This window comes from Tasmannia lanceolata, unplaced genomic scaffold (genome assembly GCF_043159265.1).
Source record: "Tasmannia lanceolata isolate RefF3 unplaced genomic scaffold, GAP_Taslan_0.1 ptg000023l, whole genome shotgun sequence".
NCBI lineage: Eukaryota > Viridiplantae > Streptophyta > Magnoliopsida > Canellales > Winteraceae > Tasmannia > Tasmannia lanceolata.
Window position 1 is genome coordinate 9,051,399 of NW_027518700.1, and position 15,649 is coordinate 9,067,047.

The 15,649-nt window shown below is 40.9% G+C and overlaps 1 protein-coding gene across 1 annotated transcript; it reads right to left on the minus strand.

The window, feature by feature from the left end:
• Positions 1 to 1,551: 1,551 nt before the first annotated feature.
• Positions 1,552 to 15,649, minus strand: LOC143856830 (adagio protein 1-like). The gene is made up of 2 exons (XM_077367128.1): positions 15,218 to 15,649; positions 1,552 to 3,717 (listed from the first exon to the last, which is right to left on the minus strand). The coding sequence occupies exons 1-2, from the start codon at positions 15,436 to 15,438 to the stop codon at positions 2,109 to 2,111; spliced, it is 1,830 nt and encodes a 609-aa protein (XP_077223243.1). The 5' UTR covers positions 15,439 to 15,649; the 3' UTR covers positions 1,552 to 2,108.

The following is a 15,649-nucleotide window of genomic DNA, read 5'->3' on the forward strand; positions in this document are numbered from 1 at the left end:
GAGAAAGTAACAAGCCTGGGTGGAAAGTGTCAAATAATGACATGGAATTGCCAAAAATGATGTAGAAATGTCTCTTTTCTCACAAGTGTGGGAAACCAAATCGCACTATTTTGATCGGATTTGCTTTCCCGGGAAAACTAGTGAAAAAAGGTGGGCAAGCAGTTTCTCGGGAAAAACATTTTCCTGCACAGTTCCTTCGCACATGAACAGGCGCAGGAAACCTTTTCCTACGCAGTTTTCTTAGATTTCTTTTGCTAATGCCACGTCAGATTCCCACGAAACCTTTTCTTTTCCTTTCCCGAGAAAACAAGTGAACAGAACTTTAGGGGTGAGTTCTACCCGGTTTGATTCCCTACAATTGCATTAGCAGATTGATACATAATGAAGGTCCCGCCTATATGCATAAAGAGGTTACCAAAGATTTGGTGGATTGCATTAGCAGATTGATACATAATGAAGGTATGCAGGATATCATCAATACTCAGGTAGGGTAGGGGGGTTATCGCAAACCCTCGGATTACTTTGCCATAACTGTAGATATCCACGACCGAAGCAAGTTGAGTTCAAGCAAAGTAATTTGCTCATATTTAAAGTTTTTTGATAGGTAAGATGGGATTGAACCTCCGACCTGTTTAAATAGTTCGTTTCATTTGAAACGTTATTAATGCAAAAGAACTTTATCAATACAATTAGTATTAATATTGGTGAGGTCTTGGGGTTTTGAGTTAACCAAGGTGTGTTAGGATTCTCATGGCAATGACACCTATCTATTAAAGGATTAGCTGCATATTATATGGACATTTGACGAAGAGCCTTCTAAGTAGACTTTTGCCCCCCATTTTCCACACAATTTTACAACTTTATAAAGTTAAACTGATTAGAATTTTTAATATCTTGTAATAAGAGCTTATTGAAGAAGACATCGACCACTACTGACTCCATTAGTGTACTCGCGGACCTTGATGGACTAGACAGCACAAGATGATCTTGTTTTCACCATGAAGAATTACCTTGATGGACTAGACAGCACAAGATGATCTTGTTTTCACCATGAAGAATTACCTTGATGGACTAGACAGCACAAGATGATCTTGTTTTCACCATGAAGAATTTAGGATGGCGACAAGTGAAATTAGCTTTTGTTGCTACAGACATGGGAGACAATGATAGTGATGATGGTAGACAATGATATTTTTTTCATGATGACGATGAAGATGATGATGTTCGTGGAAATGTTAGTGTTGATGATGAGGGGTATTATTCGATTGAATATAATGGCATGAGTTACAGGAATGAGATGAGAGATTTGAACAATTTTATAACTATACTTATGTTTGTAATATGGGATTTGCTAGGGACCATTGCAGAAGGCATTTCGCGGATGTGCTGTTGGTTGTGAGAGCAGCCACACATGCTCACTTTTGAGCATTTTTTTGTCTTGTTCATTTAATTCATCTGAGGTGGCTGCTCTCCGATTCATATAGATCAGAACCCATGAAAGATGAGGGGAAAGAAGGAAAAAAAAAACAGCCAACATCAATAAAATGCAAATAATCGGGCAACATATGCTAAAATACTCACAATATACAGGCACCTTTTCTTTTTTACTGCCAGAGTACAGAACCAGAATGGAAGCAAGAAAGTCAAAAGGAATACAACAGTTAATTATGTAAATAACAGTACTCCTAACACTACCTGTAAAGGATTCAACTCCACAGAGCATACATATATGTATAGTAAAATACAGTTAAATACTCACTATATACAGCACCCCTTATTCCTTCCAAAATACAGAACCAGAATGAAAGCAAGAAAGTAAAAAAGGAATAGACAATTTGATGTAAATAACATTAGTCCTAACACTACCTGGTAAGGATTCCACCACATAGAGGATATAGACATATAGAATGTAGATATAACCATGCCTCGCAAATATCAACTCAGACCATGTAGCCAGGAACAGATCACTTCCCAATCAGGACTACTTGTTACAAGAAAATGCATCCAAACTCCGATCATGCCACTTTCATTAATGACTGACCAATTTTTTTCTGACCAGCTTTGCTCGCAGTTCCCTTCTATTTGATTGACACACCAATTCTTCAGCATCATACAATGGAGCTTGCCAATGAGAGCTCATGCAACTCACTTAGCATCCATTCCTCTCCAGTATTCCCCCCAAGAACTATAGTCCGTGTTCCTCCAACAACGCATGTACTATGCCCCCAAGCAAATCTCGGGGGTCGGCCAGGAACATTTAATATCCTCCATGTTGGCTTCTCCTCAGTTGGATCCAGGAGATGAATTTGAGAGGCAGAGTGAAGACCGGCTACAGACCCACCAAAGATAAGAATTCTACCGCCAGGAAGAGTCACAGCCACATGGTCGAGCCGGGGTGGCGGAGCTATTCCTGCAGGATTTCCAGCACCAGGCATTCCACTTCCAGTAATACATCTCCAACAGGGCTCCTCTTCGCTTAGATCAATCGTGAAAACATCACTAGAACGCAACCTAAGAGGCCCGCTCTTAGCAAGACCACCAAACATTAATATTTTTCGACCACCATAGACAGAAAGTGTGTGCCCCAACCTCGAAGGTGGGGTCCATTTTACAGGTATCTCCCTCCAAACGGGTTTCTCCATCATGATATCCAACAAAAAGGTGTCGCTGAGAAGTACCCCGGAATCCGCACAACCACCAGAAACTACCAGTTGTGTGCCGTCAAGAGTGCACGAGCTGTGCCATGATCTTGGGAGTGGTGGGGCCAATCCTGAGATTTCACGCCATGCGGGATGTGGTGCATCCAAATCAAGTATGAAAACATCATTTAGTAACCCTTGTCTTCCACATCCACCAAAGACTACTAACCAAGATCCATTCAAGCAGGATAGAGTGTGGCCCCACCGGCCAGGGGGTGGAGAGCTCACTTTGATGTGTCGCCACTCGGGCTTGCTCGCATTCAAATCCAACACAAATGTGTCATTCATAGGTTGCATATTGACCCCTTCTCCACCGAAGAGAACAACTCTATTTCCAACAGCACAAGCACTAAAGTTGCAACGAGAAGGCTCTACAGCACCTCCAACAGTTAACTTCCTCCAAGCCGCGGCTTCAAGGGTGGTTAGCTCTCTTGCCAGCCAGCCCCACCCCAATCTTTTTGCTCCGGGCACAGTCTCCAACACTCGTGTTGTCTCACTGCCCCATGCATTTTGACATACCATTCTCCAAAGATGATCATTTTTCGTCAATTGATAAAGACGCTTACACACAGAACCAACAGACGCAATATCTCTTGGCGTTAGCCTCGAAAAAATCTTTTGACACAGCACCTCATCACTCAACTGTAATATGCCACAATATTCACGACAAATATTTCCCTGTCCTACGGAAACGAGGCGGTGGAAAGATAGATCAGATTGGAAGCGGTCACCTGCCCTAGCCGATTCCTTTGCCAAGGAACCAGGGAGTGGGCCCAAATCAACATTTGCCTCTGTGAAGAATTGAATGCCAATAACATGTGTAATTATGTCATCATCACCATATATTGGCACTAACCGCAGTTTGTTCATGAATGGAGATCCGTCTTTCCTAAAATTCAACAAATCACCTTGGAATTCAACGCCGTCGTCAAGACACTTTCGTATTTCTGAAACTAGTGAGGAATCCACAAGTGGATGCCTCCTCTGAGCAAATGGGCCTCTGCATTGCAAGAACCGGCTGAAACAAGGGCATGCAACCTCAGTAGAGTAATATTAATACAGATATTGTTAAAACCATGAGAAAAATTACTTCTGTAACAAATAGCATAAAAGAGCCTCTCATCTTCTAAATAATGTGTATATAAATTAACTGGAAAAAGTAGCCGACTACAGTGGACAACATAATATTTATCCGGTGACAAACTAGTGAATTTTGAGAAAAAAGAAGAAAAAAAAAGTGGTAAAAAGGTTCTTACTCTTGATCTGTAAGTAAATGATTATATTTTCCTTCGTCACCTACATTTTCGTTATCAGGTGACGAAGTCCCCAACAACCTCAAGCAATGGTTCTCAAACAACATCCAGAGAGAGAGAGAGAGAGAGAGAGAGAGAGAGGGGGGGGGGGGTGGGCGGGGGACACTTAAACACAGACAGCTTTATGCAGCAAAAGGAACAAATTTGGTCTAAGAGATTTAAGGGGAGAAAACCTATAGAAGATATCGCAAGAAAGAGATTGAAATCATCAGGAGTGGTGATCCAGCGTGTAACACTTCTTTGGGGAGAAGACCCTTCTTCAATTCTAAAATCCGTAGTAACGATGATTTACAAACCCCCAACAATACCCCCCACAGTGAGAGTGAGAGAGAGAGAGAGAGAGAGAGAGAGAGAGAGAGAGAGAGAGAGACACGCGGACACAGACAGACACATACGCGCCGCGCACACGCACACACACAAAGAGAGAGAGAGAGAGAGAGAGAGACGCCTCGCTCCCTCCTCTCCTAATAATGTTCTCATAACCCTAAAAGCAATATAAACTAGGCTACTGATATTGGCACTACCATGTTTTGATAATTGCACGAACTCATCTTGTCTTTTATTATTTAAACAGCTGCCAAAGGTAATTACAGTAAAAAGCTCTTAGAAACCACCAATTAAAAAAGAAAAGACAAGCCGAGTCCGTGGTTATAAAAAAAATGGTAGTGCCGGTATCAGTAGCCTATAAACCAAGGAAGCAGGATTCTTCCCTGCGAGTGGGGAACTGTGATTCCCTGGTTCGCTAATCCGAAATGGGAATCTTCTCGAATCCCCCAAAACTGGGAATCCCGGTTCGGATTCGCCGGAAACCCGATTCCCACTTTTGGTAATCGCTGTTTATGATTCCCCGGAAACGCGATTCCCACTTTTGGGAACCACGGTTTAATGTTATGTGAAATGTGATTTTCCGGCGATTCCCCGAAGATTCCTTGGCAATTCTCAACTCCCCAACAATTCCCGGCAACTTCATGATTCCCGCTTCCAACCATTCCGGGAGCCTTCGATTCCCTCTTTCGATTCCCGCTCTGGCAACCTTGCTATAAACTATTGAGACTCATCTAATCTTAGCCATACAAACCCCTTCTTAAGTAACTTAACATAAAAACTACTAAGTAATGACTTAAGATGATGGGATTGAACCTACGGTTAGGAAGAGAGCCCTTTACCAATTGAGCTAGAGGCTCAACCCCAAACTTAAGTTCTTAAAAGACGAACTTAAGTGAACTAAACTATGACAAATAGAGAAAAAAAAGTGGTCAAAAGATTATCTCTTAACATGTGATTACATGATTTTACTTTCCATATCAGAAGTGCACAATAACCATAAGCAATGGTTCTTCAGACAGCTTCCAAGCAGGAGAGAGAGAGAGAGAGAGAGAGAGAGAGACCACTTTCAACAAAAAATTTAGATGCAGGTTGAAATTAGCCATTTTACAAATATTAACATAGACAAATACTTTACATATAACAAAGCCTGTTGCTAATCAATTCCTGAGACAGCCTGTAGATAACACACACGGAAGTCTTGATGCCATTCCGGCAAGGCTCACAATCCCCATCAGCCACTAAACCCAACATATCATCATATCCATGAAAGTTTAAGAGTAGAAAAAGGGGGAGAAATTCCAGCATTAACACAGATACAAATATGGACATGGCAACAGAGATATGACTCCACATTTCTAAAATATAAGACACGGATAGTGATTATGAGTATATCATGCAATGAGAAGACACAAATATCTTTAAATAAAATACAATAAAATATAGCTAAAGTTAACTTAGACAATAAATTTAACATAGAATTTTGTAAGACTAAGACACATACTCAAAGTTGAAAAATATCGTAGTTAATTCAAACAGGCAAAAATATCATATTTGATTTGAACATAGGCATATGTTTGAAACACGACAATTATCTGACCAACAGAAGTACCCATGAAGTATTTTTGAAGTATCCGGGTATCATGTCGTGTCAATTACAGTGTGTTGGGCCTCTAGAAGTATTCGAGTATCATAGCTTAACAGGCTGTAATAATGCTAATGTCAGCAATTGACCCCATATTGGCTTAATGCCAAAAAAATTTGAAACTGATCTCCAACCACATCTTTTATCAAAATAAATAAGTGCCCTAATTGTCATGAAAAGATCATCATACGAAAAGAATAAGGGAGGGGGAGACATTCCATGAGACCAAAGAAGACTCGAGTGCAGACACTTACCTCCCTAGAGGGTTTCTCATTATTGATTCTGAAAGATAAGATCACTAATGTTTCTTCTACACTTGGGGTTTTCTCAATCTTTCTAAGCTTTCAATTTTTTATTTTTTTTTAAAGATAACAAAATAATATTGAAAAGAAGAAAACATACCGTGGGGTTGGGGGGGGGGGGGGGGGGGGTGAGGTGAGAGAGGAGGGGGCATTGAGGTTGCCATCACATAAAACTTCTCAATGAACACCCACTTTAGCAAAACAATCGACTAAAACATTCGATCATCTAGGAATACAACTAAAGTGAAAAGGCAAATTTATGCAGGAGTCCCTAACTTCATAAATATAACTACCCAACAACCACGGACCCATGATGCTACCATCTGTCCAAACGATGGTGTTGCAGTCTCCTTCGATGCACAAAACCCCTTGCATTTCTGTAGTTGAAGTTAGAAAAGATTGTATTTTAGCTCCATTTGAATCGTTTCTTCAATCAAACCAAAGTAGGACAACTATAGTTTCCAAGGTCAAGAAACGAATTCGTGAAGCAAAATGTGAAACGGAAAAGTGAAACACACTAAAAAACTAAATTGGAAACAAAAACGGGAATCGATAAAAATGTGAAGGTGAAACATATTGGGAAATGTGAGGGAAATGCAAGTGCAACGTACATGAAACCTAAGGGTGCAAGAAAACAAAGTCTTTCAAAAGTGTTAGAAATGGAGTTAGGGTTAGAATAGAGGACGAAGAGGAATGGAGAGATGGCGAGTCTCCACTAGGGAGCTCCTCATGAATAAGTTGTATATATAGGCCCCAAATAGGGCAATAGATGTACAATGACTACAATACCCCTAAACCATGTAATGACTAAACCACGCTAATAAATGTTATTCAACACTCCCCGTCAAGCCGGAGTGTATATATTATGGAACTTTAGCTTGCTGCAAAGGAGCTACAACAATCAACTACAAAATAACAAAAAAGTACATAATCTCATACACACATCCAGCTTGGTATAACACTCATCCTAAACCTGGTGTGGTGAATACATAATGAAAGCATAATAAAAGATAGCGGCCACCATGAGAGTACAATCATCGAGATCAGCAACCACAAAAAAGGAACAGCTCCCCCTGAAGCAGCACTACAGCGAGAGCGATCAGAACAGAGCCTCCCCTTAAATGAGAGCCCGGCAAATACATCTGCAAACCACGAAGGATCGAACGGTGACACCTCGGCAGGTAAATAGTAGCGATCCATCAAGCAAAATAGGCACATCAAAGGTGTGCACATGAGCAATGGCGAAGCATCGTGAGCAGGACGATCAGCTAAGCAGCACCACGCCAATATAAGATAACCACCGATGGGGAAACCATCAGAGATAAGGTCAGCGGGGAAACAGTTGCCTGGAGAGAAGAAGAAAAGGAAAAGAGGATAACCAACCAATGATGCAGAACACCATCGTCTGGAAAGAAGGTCGACGGCATGAACATCGTCGCTTGATGAGAGGTCGACGGGAAAACCGTCGCCTGAAGAGAGCCAACCAACGATGGGGAAACCGTCGCCTGAAGAGGGCATGAACATCGTCTCCTTAAGAGAGGTTGATGAGGAAACCATCGCCGGAAGAAAACACTGAATGATACGAAGAAAAAACAATGCGGATGAGAAGGAGCAACTCACGAAGGAGTGACAATAAAGAAGACAAGACATACGAGGAAGAACAATCCGAACACTCCCCCTCAGGTGAGACTACATGAGCCCGGACACAACAACATGACAAGAGAAAAGACAACACTCCATCAAGAAAAGACAGCACAAAGAAGACAACATCAAGAGAGAGAGAGAGAGAGAGAACCCAAGAACTACATGGCAACCACAAAGGACTACATGACAACATACGAAGAGCTACATTATAACACTCCCCCTCAATTGCGAAGAAAAGAAGACTCTCAAGGCACGAAACCTCTCTTGACATTTTATCAAATACTTGGTGTATACCTTTGACCCCAACATAAGAGACATAGAAGACAATGGGAAGAAAGATGGCCATAAGGCAACAACAAGACAACCATAAGGCAACAACAAGACAACACACTCCATCCATGGAACTACATGAGAACAACAAGACAAGGATAACACCCTCCATCCATGGAACTACATGAGGGCTTCAACACTCCCCCTCAAGTTGAGGTCGAAGGCCTTCAACTTGTAACAAAAAGAATGACTTCAAGGCACCACACCTCTCCCGGACATTTTACCAAACACTTGGTGTGCACCTTGAAGAACAACACAAAAGACATAGAAGACAATAAGAAGAAAGGATTTAGAATATAAAGATTAGGATGGAGGGGAGATGGAGATTCAAAAGGGAAAGAAAGAAATGATTTAGAATATAAAGAAAGAGATTAAGAAAATAGAAAGAACCCAACCAGGGTATGGATTTAGAAAAGAAAAGAGATTTGAAGGTATGGATGTTGGATAATGGAGGAATTGGAGGTGGAGTAGAACCTAAAATGGGTTTACGGCAAAGAGGGAAGAGGTTTTCTTTTTTTCGTGGATTTACGGCAAAGGGAAGGAGTGGCTTTTATGAAAAAACCCAACATGAGGGATTTCGCGTGAGTTGAGAGATGGAGAGATTTTAGGAATTTTGGGAGAGATTTTTGAGAGATTGAGATAGGGTTTCACTCGAAAACCAAAGAGAGATGCGTGGGTTGAGAGAGAGAGAGAGAGAGAGAGAGAGAGAGAGAGAGAGAGAGAGAGACGTGGGATAGAAAGAGGATGCCGTGCCTCTTCTTCTTTTCTTCCCTTCGGATCTTTGTTTTGATACCATGTTAGAAAGGAGTTAAGATTAGAAAAGATGAATGGAGAGATGGCGAGTCTCCACTAGGGAGCTCCTCATGAATAAGTTGTACATATAGGCCCCAAATAGGGCAATAGATGTATAATGACTACAATACCCCTAAACTACATGTAATGACTAAACTACCCTAATAAATGTTATTCAACCAAAAGTTTTGTCAAAGTCCAGCAATACCTCCATTAATATGAAATCCAAGTCTAGTAGAAGTCTAATAATAATACCATGACTATGTACATCAAACCAAAGTACCAACTAAATAGAAGCAAAAGAGAAATTGTGAGCGACAAATTTAATTAAATACATTCCAAAACAATTAAAACCATTGTTGCAGGAAACGCCTAAGAAAGGTGGAGAACGCATTTCCACGGAAACGATTCAAGCTTGAGAAATAATGAAATGCACTCGAAACGTGACGGAAACGCCCAGGAAATGGAGGGGAAACGTATGGGAAATATGGTGGGATCGCATACCGTAACTTGGAAACGTGTTACCAAGAAAGGAGAAATGCTCATTTCAGTGTCTTGGAAACGCATTTCCAGAAATGGGAAACGCTTTTTTCCCTTGAAACCGCATTTCCTTGAAAAAAATTTACCTCTTTTTATTAATTTCATGATTGATATATGGGGGCGAGGTTTCTGAGGTATCACGCAGCCTGAGCAACCCACTATAAAACACCATCTCCATTTAGTTTGACTCATCCAACCCATTCATTCTATAGGACCTCACATAGATAGGGTGTTCCTAAGAAACCATCTCCATACCAAAATCCTCACCATTCGATCTATAGGAGCCTAATCTCTAGCCATCCGTTTCAAAACCTCCACAAATCATAACCCTAACCATAACCCATAATCCTAACCATAATCCTACCTATAACCTACAGAATGAATGGGTTGGATGAGTCAAACAACTATGGGAGATGGCGTATATAGAGGGCTGCGCGATACCTCAGAAACCTTTTCCCTTTGATATATATATATATATATATATATATGCCTTTTTTTAACCTAACCCTAATCGAGAGTGTGATTTCTCATCTCTTTGCAAGGTTGATCGAAGCTGAAGTTCCCGCCTCTCCCTGTCTCTCTGTGGACCGTCAGCCTCTCTCTTTATGTTGATCATCTCTATTTTTCTGTTTTGACTTTTGAGGTTGAGAAAGTCATTTTTTTTTTTTTTTTTTGGCGCGGGGGGGGGGGGGGGGGTGGGGGTGTGGGGGGATTCTATTTTTTCTGTTTTTGAGATTGAGAAATTCGGGCACGCAAAACTGTTTTCTTTGGATTTTTTTATGTTTTAGGCGTGCACGCCTGTGTTCAGATTTCTCTGACATGCATAAACAAAAAATTTGGATTTTTTTCCCTTTTAAGAGTATAGGTGTTTTATCTTCTTTTCTCTCTTCTTCCTTCAGGTTTTCTTAAGCCTAGGTCTCTATTTATACTTTAGAGCATATGTATAAAACTAATGCTTTCTTATACATGTTTAGGTCTGTTTATCATAGACACCTGTAAAAAAACGATTAAGGGTGGTAAAACAAGCTTGTTATTTATCTGTTTAGGTTTCTCAAGTTCAAGGGGATTTTCATGGATTGAATTGAGTCAGTCTATTATCATGAAGCGAAGAAAATATCTTGCCCGAATTAGGAGTTTCTCTCACTGTTGGATCATCGTGTTATTAATCTTCCTTCATAGGGAGGATGGTATTTTAGTCGGTTTAAAATTGATAACGGAGAACCCATTAGTTCGGGACCCATTAGTTCGACAGTTTAAAATACTCTCATCCTTGTTTTGATATGTTCACCCCAGCGATTATTATAAAGTTTTTGTCTGATCACTGCTTCCTAAAATGTTACTGGTAATAAGAAAATATATGTTATTTTTATACAATGAAAATACGCTCTTAAGACTTTTATTCTTCTTAAAATACCCTGAGTTTGGATCATCAGTCTCTGCTCTACCTATCTTTATATATGAAGCTTTTAGGCTTTAAGTTTTAAATGATAGAAGAACTCTTTTATTCTCTGATATGTTCACATATGCCAAACAAATTTTATATATCAAAGAAAAAATACACGAGTATTTAGAAGCTTATTGTTTAATAAACTAACAATAAATCATGGGAGTTTCCTTTTGGTTCTGTGAACCGAGGAGTTGAGTTCTTGTTTCAGAAAGTCAACAGTGCTTTTCTTTTCCTTTACTTGCCCTTTGGATGAACTTCATTCTATAGGGTCAGATGAGGAAGAGGCTCTGGGTTCAAGTGGAGTGGTAACAGTGAAGGAGGCAAGTTCCCTATATAAAGCGAGCATAGAGTCCAATCTATGAAGGGCTCAGGTTGTCAGTTTGGATCAGTCCCCCTATTAGTAAGGGGAGACAAGAAAAGGGAAGCAAGTATAATTGGATAGGAATAAAGCGTGGAAAGCACTCACTTCCACCCAAACATGATAGGCGGGTTAGTCACTCTTAAAGAAATAGCATAGAACAGGAAGTGAAAACAAGCGAAAGCTAGAGCTCCCAGCAAGCTGCATGGGAAACAAGGTTGAAGGGCTTTTGAGTTTGAGGGAGAGCAAGAGAAATAGGTGTTCAAATGGAGCGAAGGTAACTTCTTGGTCTGTAAAAGTAAGCAACTATCTTGCAAATTGAAGCAATTAATGGCTACAGTAAGCTCACGTGTCTAGCAGACAAAGAGGACAGGGACTTCTATGAGGACAAAGATCTACGAGTTGCCTTGTCTATGATTTGAAAATGGTTGATAGTCATCCTCGAACCATTTTGTTGTTCTGTGTATTGGAGTTGCAGAGGACGAAAGGTGAATCGACTCATGATGCGTGGAAAGTACGAGAAGAGTCTGGTTCAAAACCTGTCTATGATAGATCACGTCAGACTAAAGCACATAAGAAAGAAGCTGAGAAATGCAGCCACATTCTGACACGGTTGATAAGCTCACACAGCACAGACATGACACGGTTGCTACTATTGGTCAGACTCATCAAATGGAAACATGGCTAGTAGTGGCCATGCTAGAGGCCGCAACACAAAAGTTATGCACAACCTCAAAATCATACTCAAAGGAAGATTTTAGGTTTCCAAACAAAGAGCTTTTCAGAAGTGAGAGTTGAATGCTTACTTGGCAGACATGGGCAACAAAGCTCTCGTGACTAAGCAACAACCCCTAGCATACTTCCGTCGATGAAGCAGAACAAGTTCCATGAACATGACCACGTCATGCATATCAATTGCTTACGCTTTGGTAAATGAGTTCAAGTTCTTGTTTCAAGAAATCATGGGAGTTTCCTTTTGGTTCTGTGAACCGAGGAGTTGAGTTCTTGTTTCAGAAAGTCAACAGTGCTTTTCTTTTCCTTTACTTGCCCTTTGGATGAACTTCATTCTATAGGGTCAGATGAGGAAGAGGCTCTGGGTTCAAGTGGAGTGGTAACAGTGAAGGAGGCAAGTTCCCTATATAAAGCGAGCATAGAGTCCAATCTATGAAGGGCTCAGGTTGTCAGTTTGGATCAGTCCCCCTATTAGTAAGGGGAGACAAGAAAAGGGAAGCAAGTATAATTGGATAGGAATAAAGCGTGGAAAGCACTCACTTCCACCCAAACATGATAGGCGGGGTAGTCACTCTTAAAGAAATAGCATAGAACAGGAAGTGAAAACAAGCGAAAGCTAGAGCTCCCAGCAAGCTGCATGGGAAACAAGGTTGAAGGGCTTTTGAGTTTGAGGGAGAGCAAGAGAAATAGGTGTTCAAATGGAGCGAAGGTAACTTCTTGGTCGTCCGACGACAAGAGAAGAGATACTAAGCGATGAAGGAGGACGACCTTAGGGAAGGGACCAGGAAGGAAGCAACCCTTAACATCATCGAGAATGAGAAGTATGTGCATGGAAAGCAGAGCCCCCCCCCCCCCCCCCCCCCCCCCCCCAACTGTTGAGAAAATCCGCCAGGCAATCTGATCCGATCGTGCACAAATTAAACGGAAAGGTAAAATAAACAAACAAGCCACAAGATGAACACCAAGATTTTACGTGGTTCGGCCAAGCCTACTCCACAGGCGAGAAACACGATCTTCCACTATGAGAAAACAATATACAAGGATTACAATGGATTTAAACCAAAACCCAAACCCGCAACCCTTTCCCTGCTTCTCAATCCCAAGACCGTACCCAAGAGTAACCCGAGAGAAACCCACAAAAGAAAACCCAAAGAAAACACCCTCTCTCTCTCTCTCTCTCTCTCTCTCTCTCTCCATACATATATAGAGGCAGCCGACACACCTCTCAGCCCAATTCTCTTTTCGGCACACAGAGAAAGGCAAAGAAAATTCTTGCTGTTCTCAACTCTTTTGCCGTGTAAAGAGACTTGTATATTTAGGATTTCTAAAAAAAACCTATACAAAGTTAATTGCCTATTTTAGCTTTGCCTTCCCACCCAAGCAAACCCATCCGGGTGGGAAATAAGGCAACTTTCCAACACCAACATGGATTTCTATAAGTCATTATGTTAAATTCACATCCCGCTCTGAAGCACGCTCGTTTCATAGTTCGTCCCATTTTAACAACGTGATTTAACGCTTTTTAACGTCAAAATACGTTAAAATAGGGGCGCAGAAGGGGGTGAAAATAATAAAATACCACTTTTTGGCACGCATGTCCATCGTCTCTTATTTTGTAGGATGGCCAATACTGAAGCATCTAAGAGTTGGGCATTCGCCATATTTTGTTTTTTAGTGATTTTAACGGTCGCTTCGGGTTCAATTCAAGGATATGGGCCCATATTGGAGAAGCTAGATCTTGTATTTGGCTGGTTTTGTTTGATTGAGACTGTCTGGATTCTTCCTTATGTAGGGCCTTATGTAGGGGAAGTCGGATTAAAGATATTCAAGGGTATTAAATTGATCTTGTCCCTCTGCCCTGTGGTTTTCACATTGATGTTGGTGATCATGTATAAGAATTTCTGGGTTTTAGAGCTTTTTCGTCTGCTGGGGGCCATTACTGTCTTTTTCATCTTGGAGTTACTGTTGTTATCGCAATCATTTCCTACCTGAAACTTAAATTCTCCAAACTCATTGCTTCCGAATTGAGATTGATATAACTATTTCCTTGCCTTAAACTGACTAATATGGGCGATAATAGGGCATGACAGGGGAACGATTGATCATAAACAAACCAACTAATAGGGAGTCGTATCCCTTCCATCAGATCCCTCTGAAGGCTTGATCAGCCCAACAATTGACAGTTCTGTGAAGGAACAAACCATTCTCATTTTCTCAAATCCTTCTCTTGGTTTCTGATTAATCGATAGAACCAACCCAAGGCAGCCTCAAGCTGAAGGGGGCGAGGACTTTAATGGGACATGGTAGCGCCCTACAGAAAGAATTTGACGAAACACCCTTGCGTAATAGGGCTCGTTTCAATGAGAAAAAGCGAGGTCACTCTCCCCTCACAGTTTTGATCCATGACCACCAACAGAGAGAAAGCCAGAAGCAGCTTCCAGAATAAAACAAGAAAGCTGAATCTCTCTCCTATTGCAAGGTCCAGATATTTCATACCCTTCAACCATTCATTCTATAGGGCAAGTGAGAAAATCCCCTTTTCAAAGAGGAGCGACCCATATTCGAATCATGGAGAGGACATCAGATCAGATGGATGCCTGCCCTGTTTTCAACAAACTTCTTTGGAAGCCCCTTTTTAACCATTGTAATTCACACATTAGAACTTTAGAAGCCCCTTTTCATCCAAAGAGGAGTTTCACAGCCTTTAAAACTTCGTCTAATTCGAGGAACTTTTCTAGGATTGTCAATAGGTTTGGTAGCCAAATGGGCTATTTAAGAAGATCCCAAGTTGTTCAGCATAAACTCATCTTTATTACTAAAAAGAGAAGAAAAACTGACAAACCACAACAGCAGACACATCATTTTTTGAAAAACCCCAATAATTTGCAAGAAATCACCATACAAAAAAAATAAAATAAAAACAAACAAATAAATACATAATCAAACTAGAATCACTACAAATCAATATACAAACCAATAGCTATAATCATCCAAACTCGTTAAAACTAAACAAAAAAAAACAATTCTAGCAAACAATCACAGAAGAAATGATAGAACAGATTCAAAAGTTTAAAGAAAAAAAAAAACTTACCAATTCCGACCTAGAACCTCCTCTGCTCTGTACCCAGTACCAAGCTCAAACCCAGTATTCACATATATAATCGGCTGATCAGGCTCCAAAGCATCAGTAACAACAAAACCGCAAGGCCCCGCCTGAAGAAAGCTCCCGATATTGAACGAGATCGGCCCTCCATCACTCAGCAGAAAACCCTCTTCATCCCCACTCGGCTCCGAATCGCTATCCCACTCCATGATTTTTCCTCTCCTTCAACCCATCAATCCCAAATCAAACCAAAACCCTAAACAATAGATCGATAAAAAATGATAGAGGAATGAAAAGGGATTTGAAAAGGATTGTATTTTGTAAAACGAGAGTTGTGGGGGGTTTTGATATAATGAGTGGAGGAGGGGTTTCGGATTTAGGCATTAAGGGGGAGGGGGAGATAGAGAAAGAAGGGGTGTG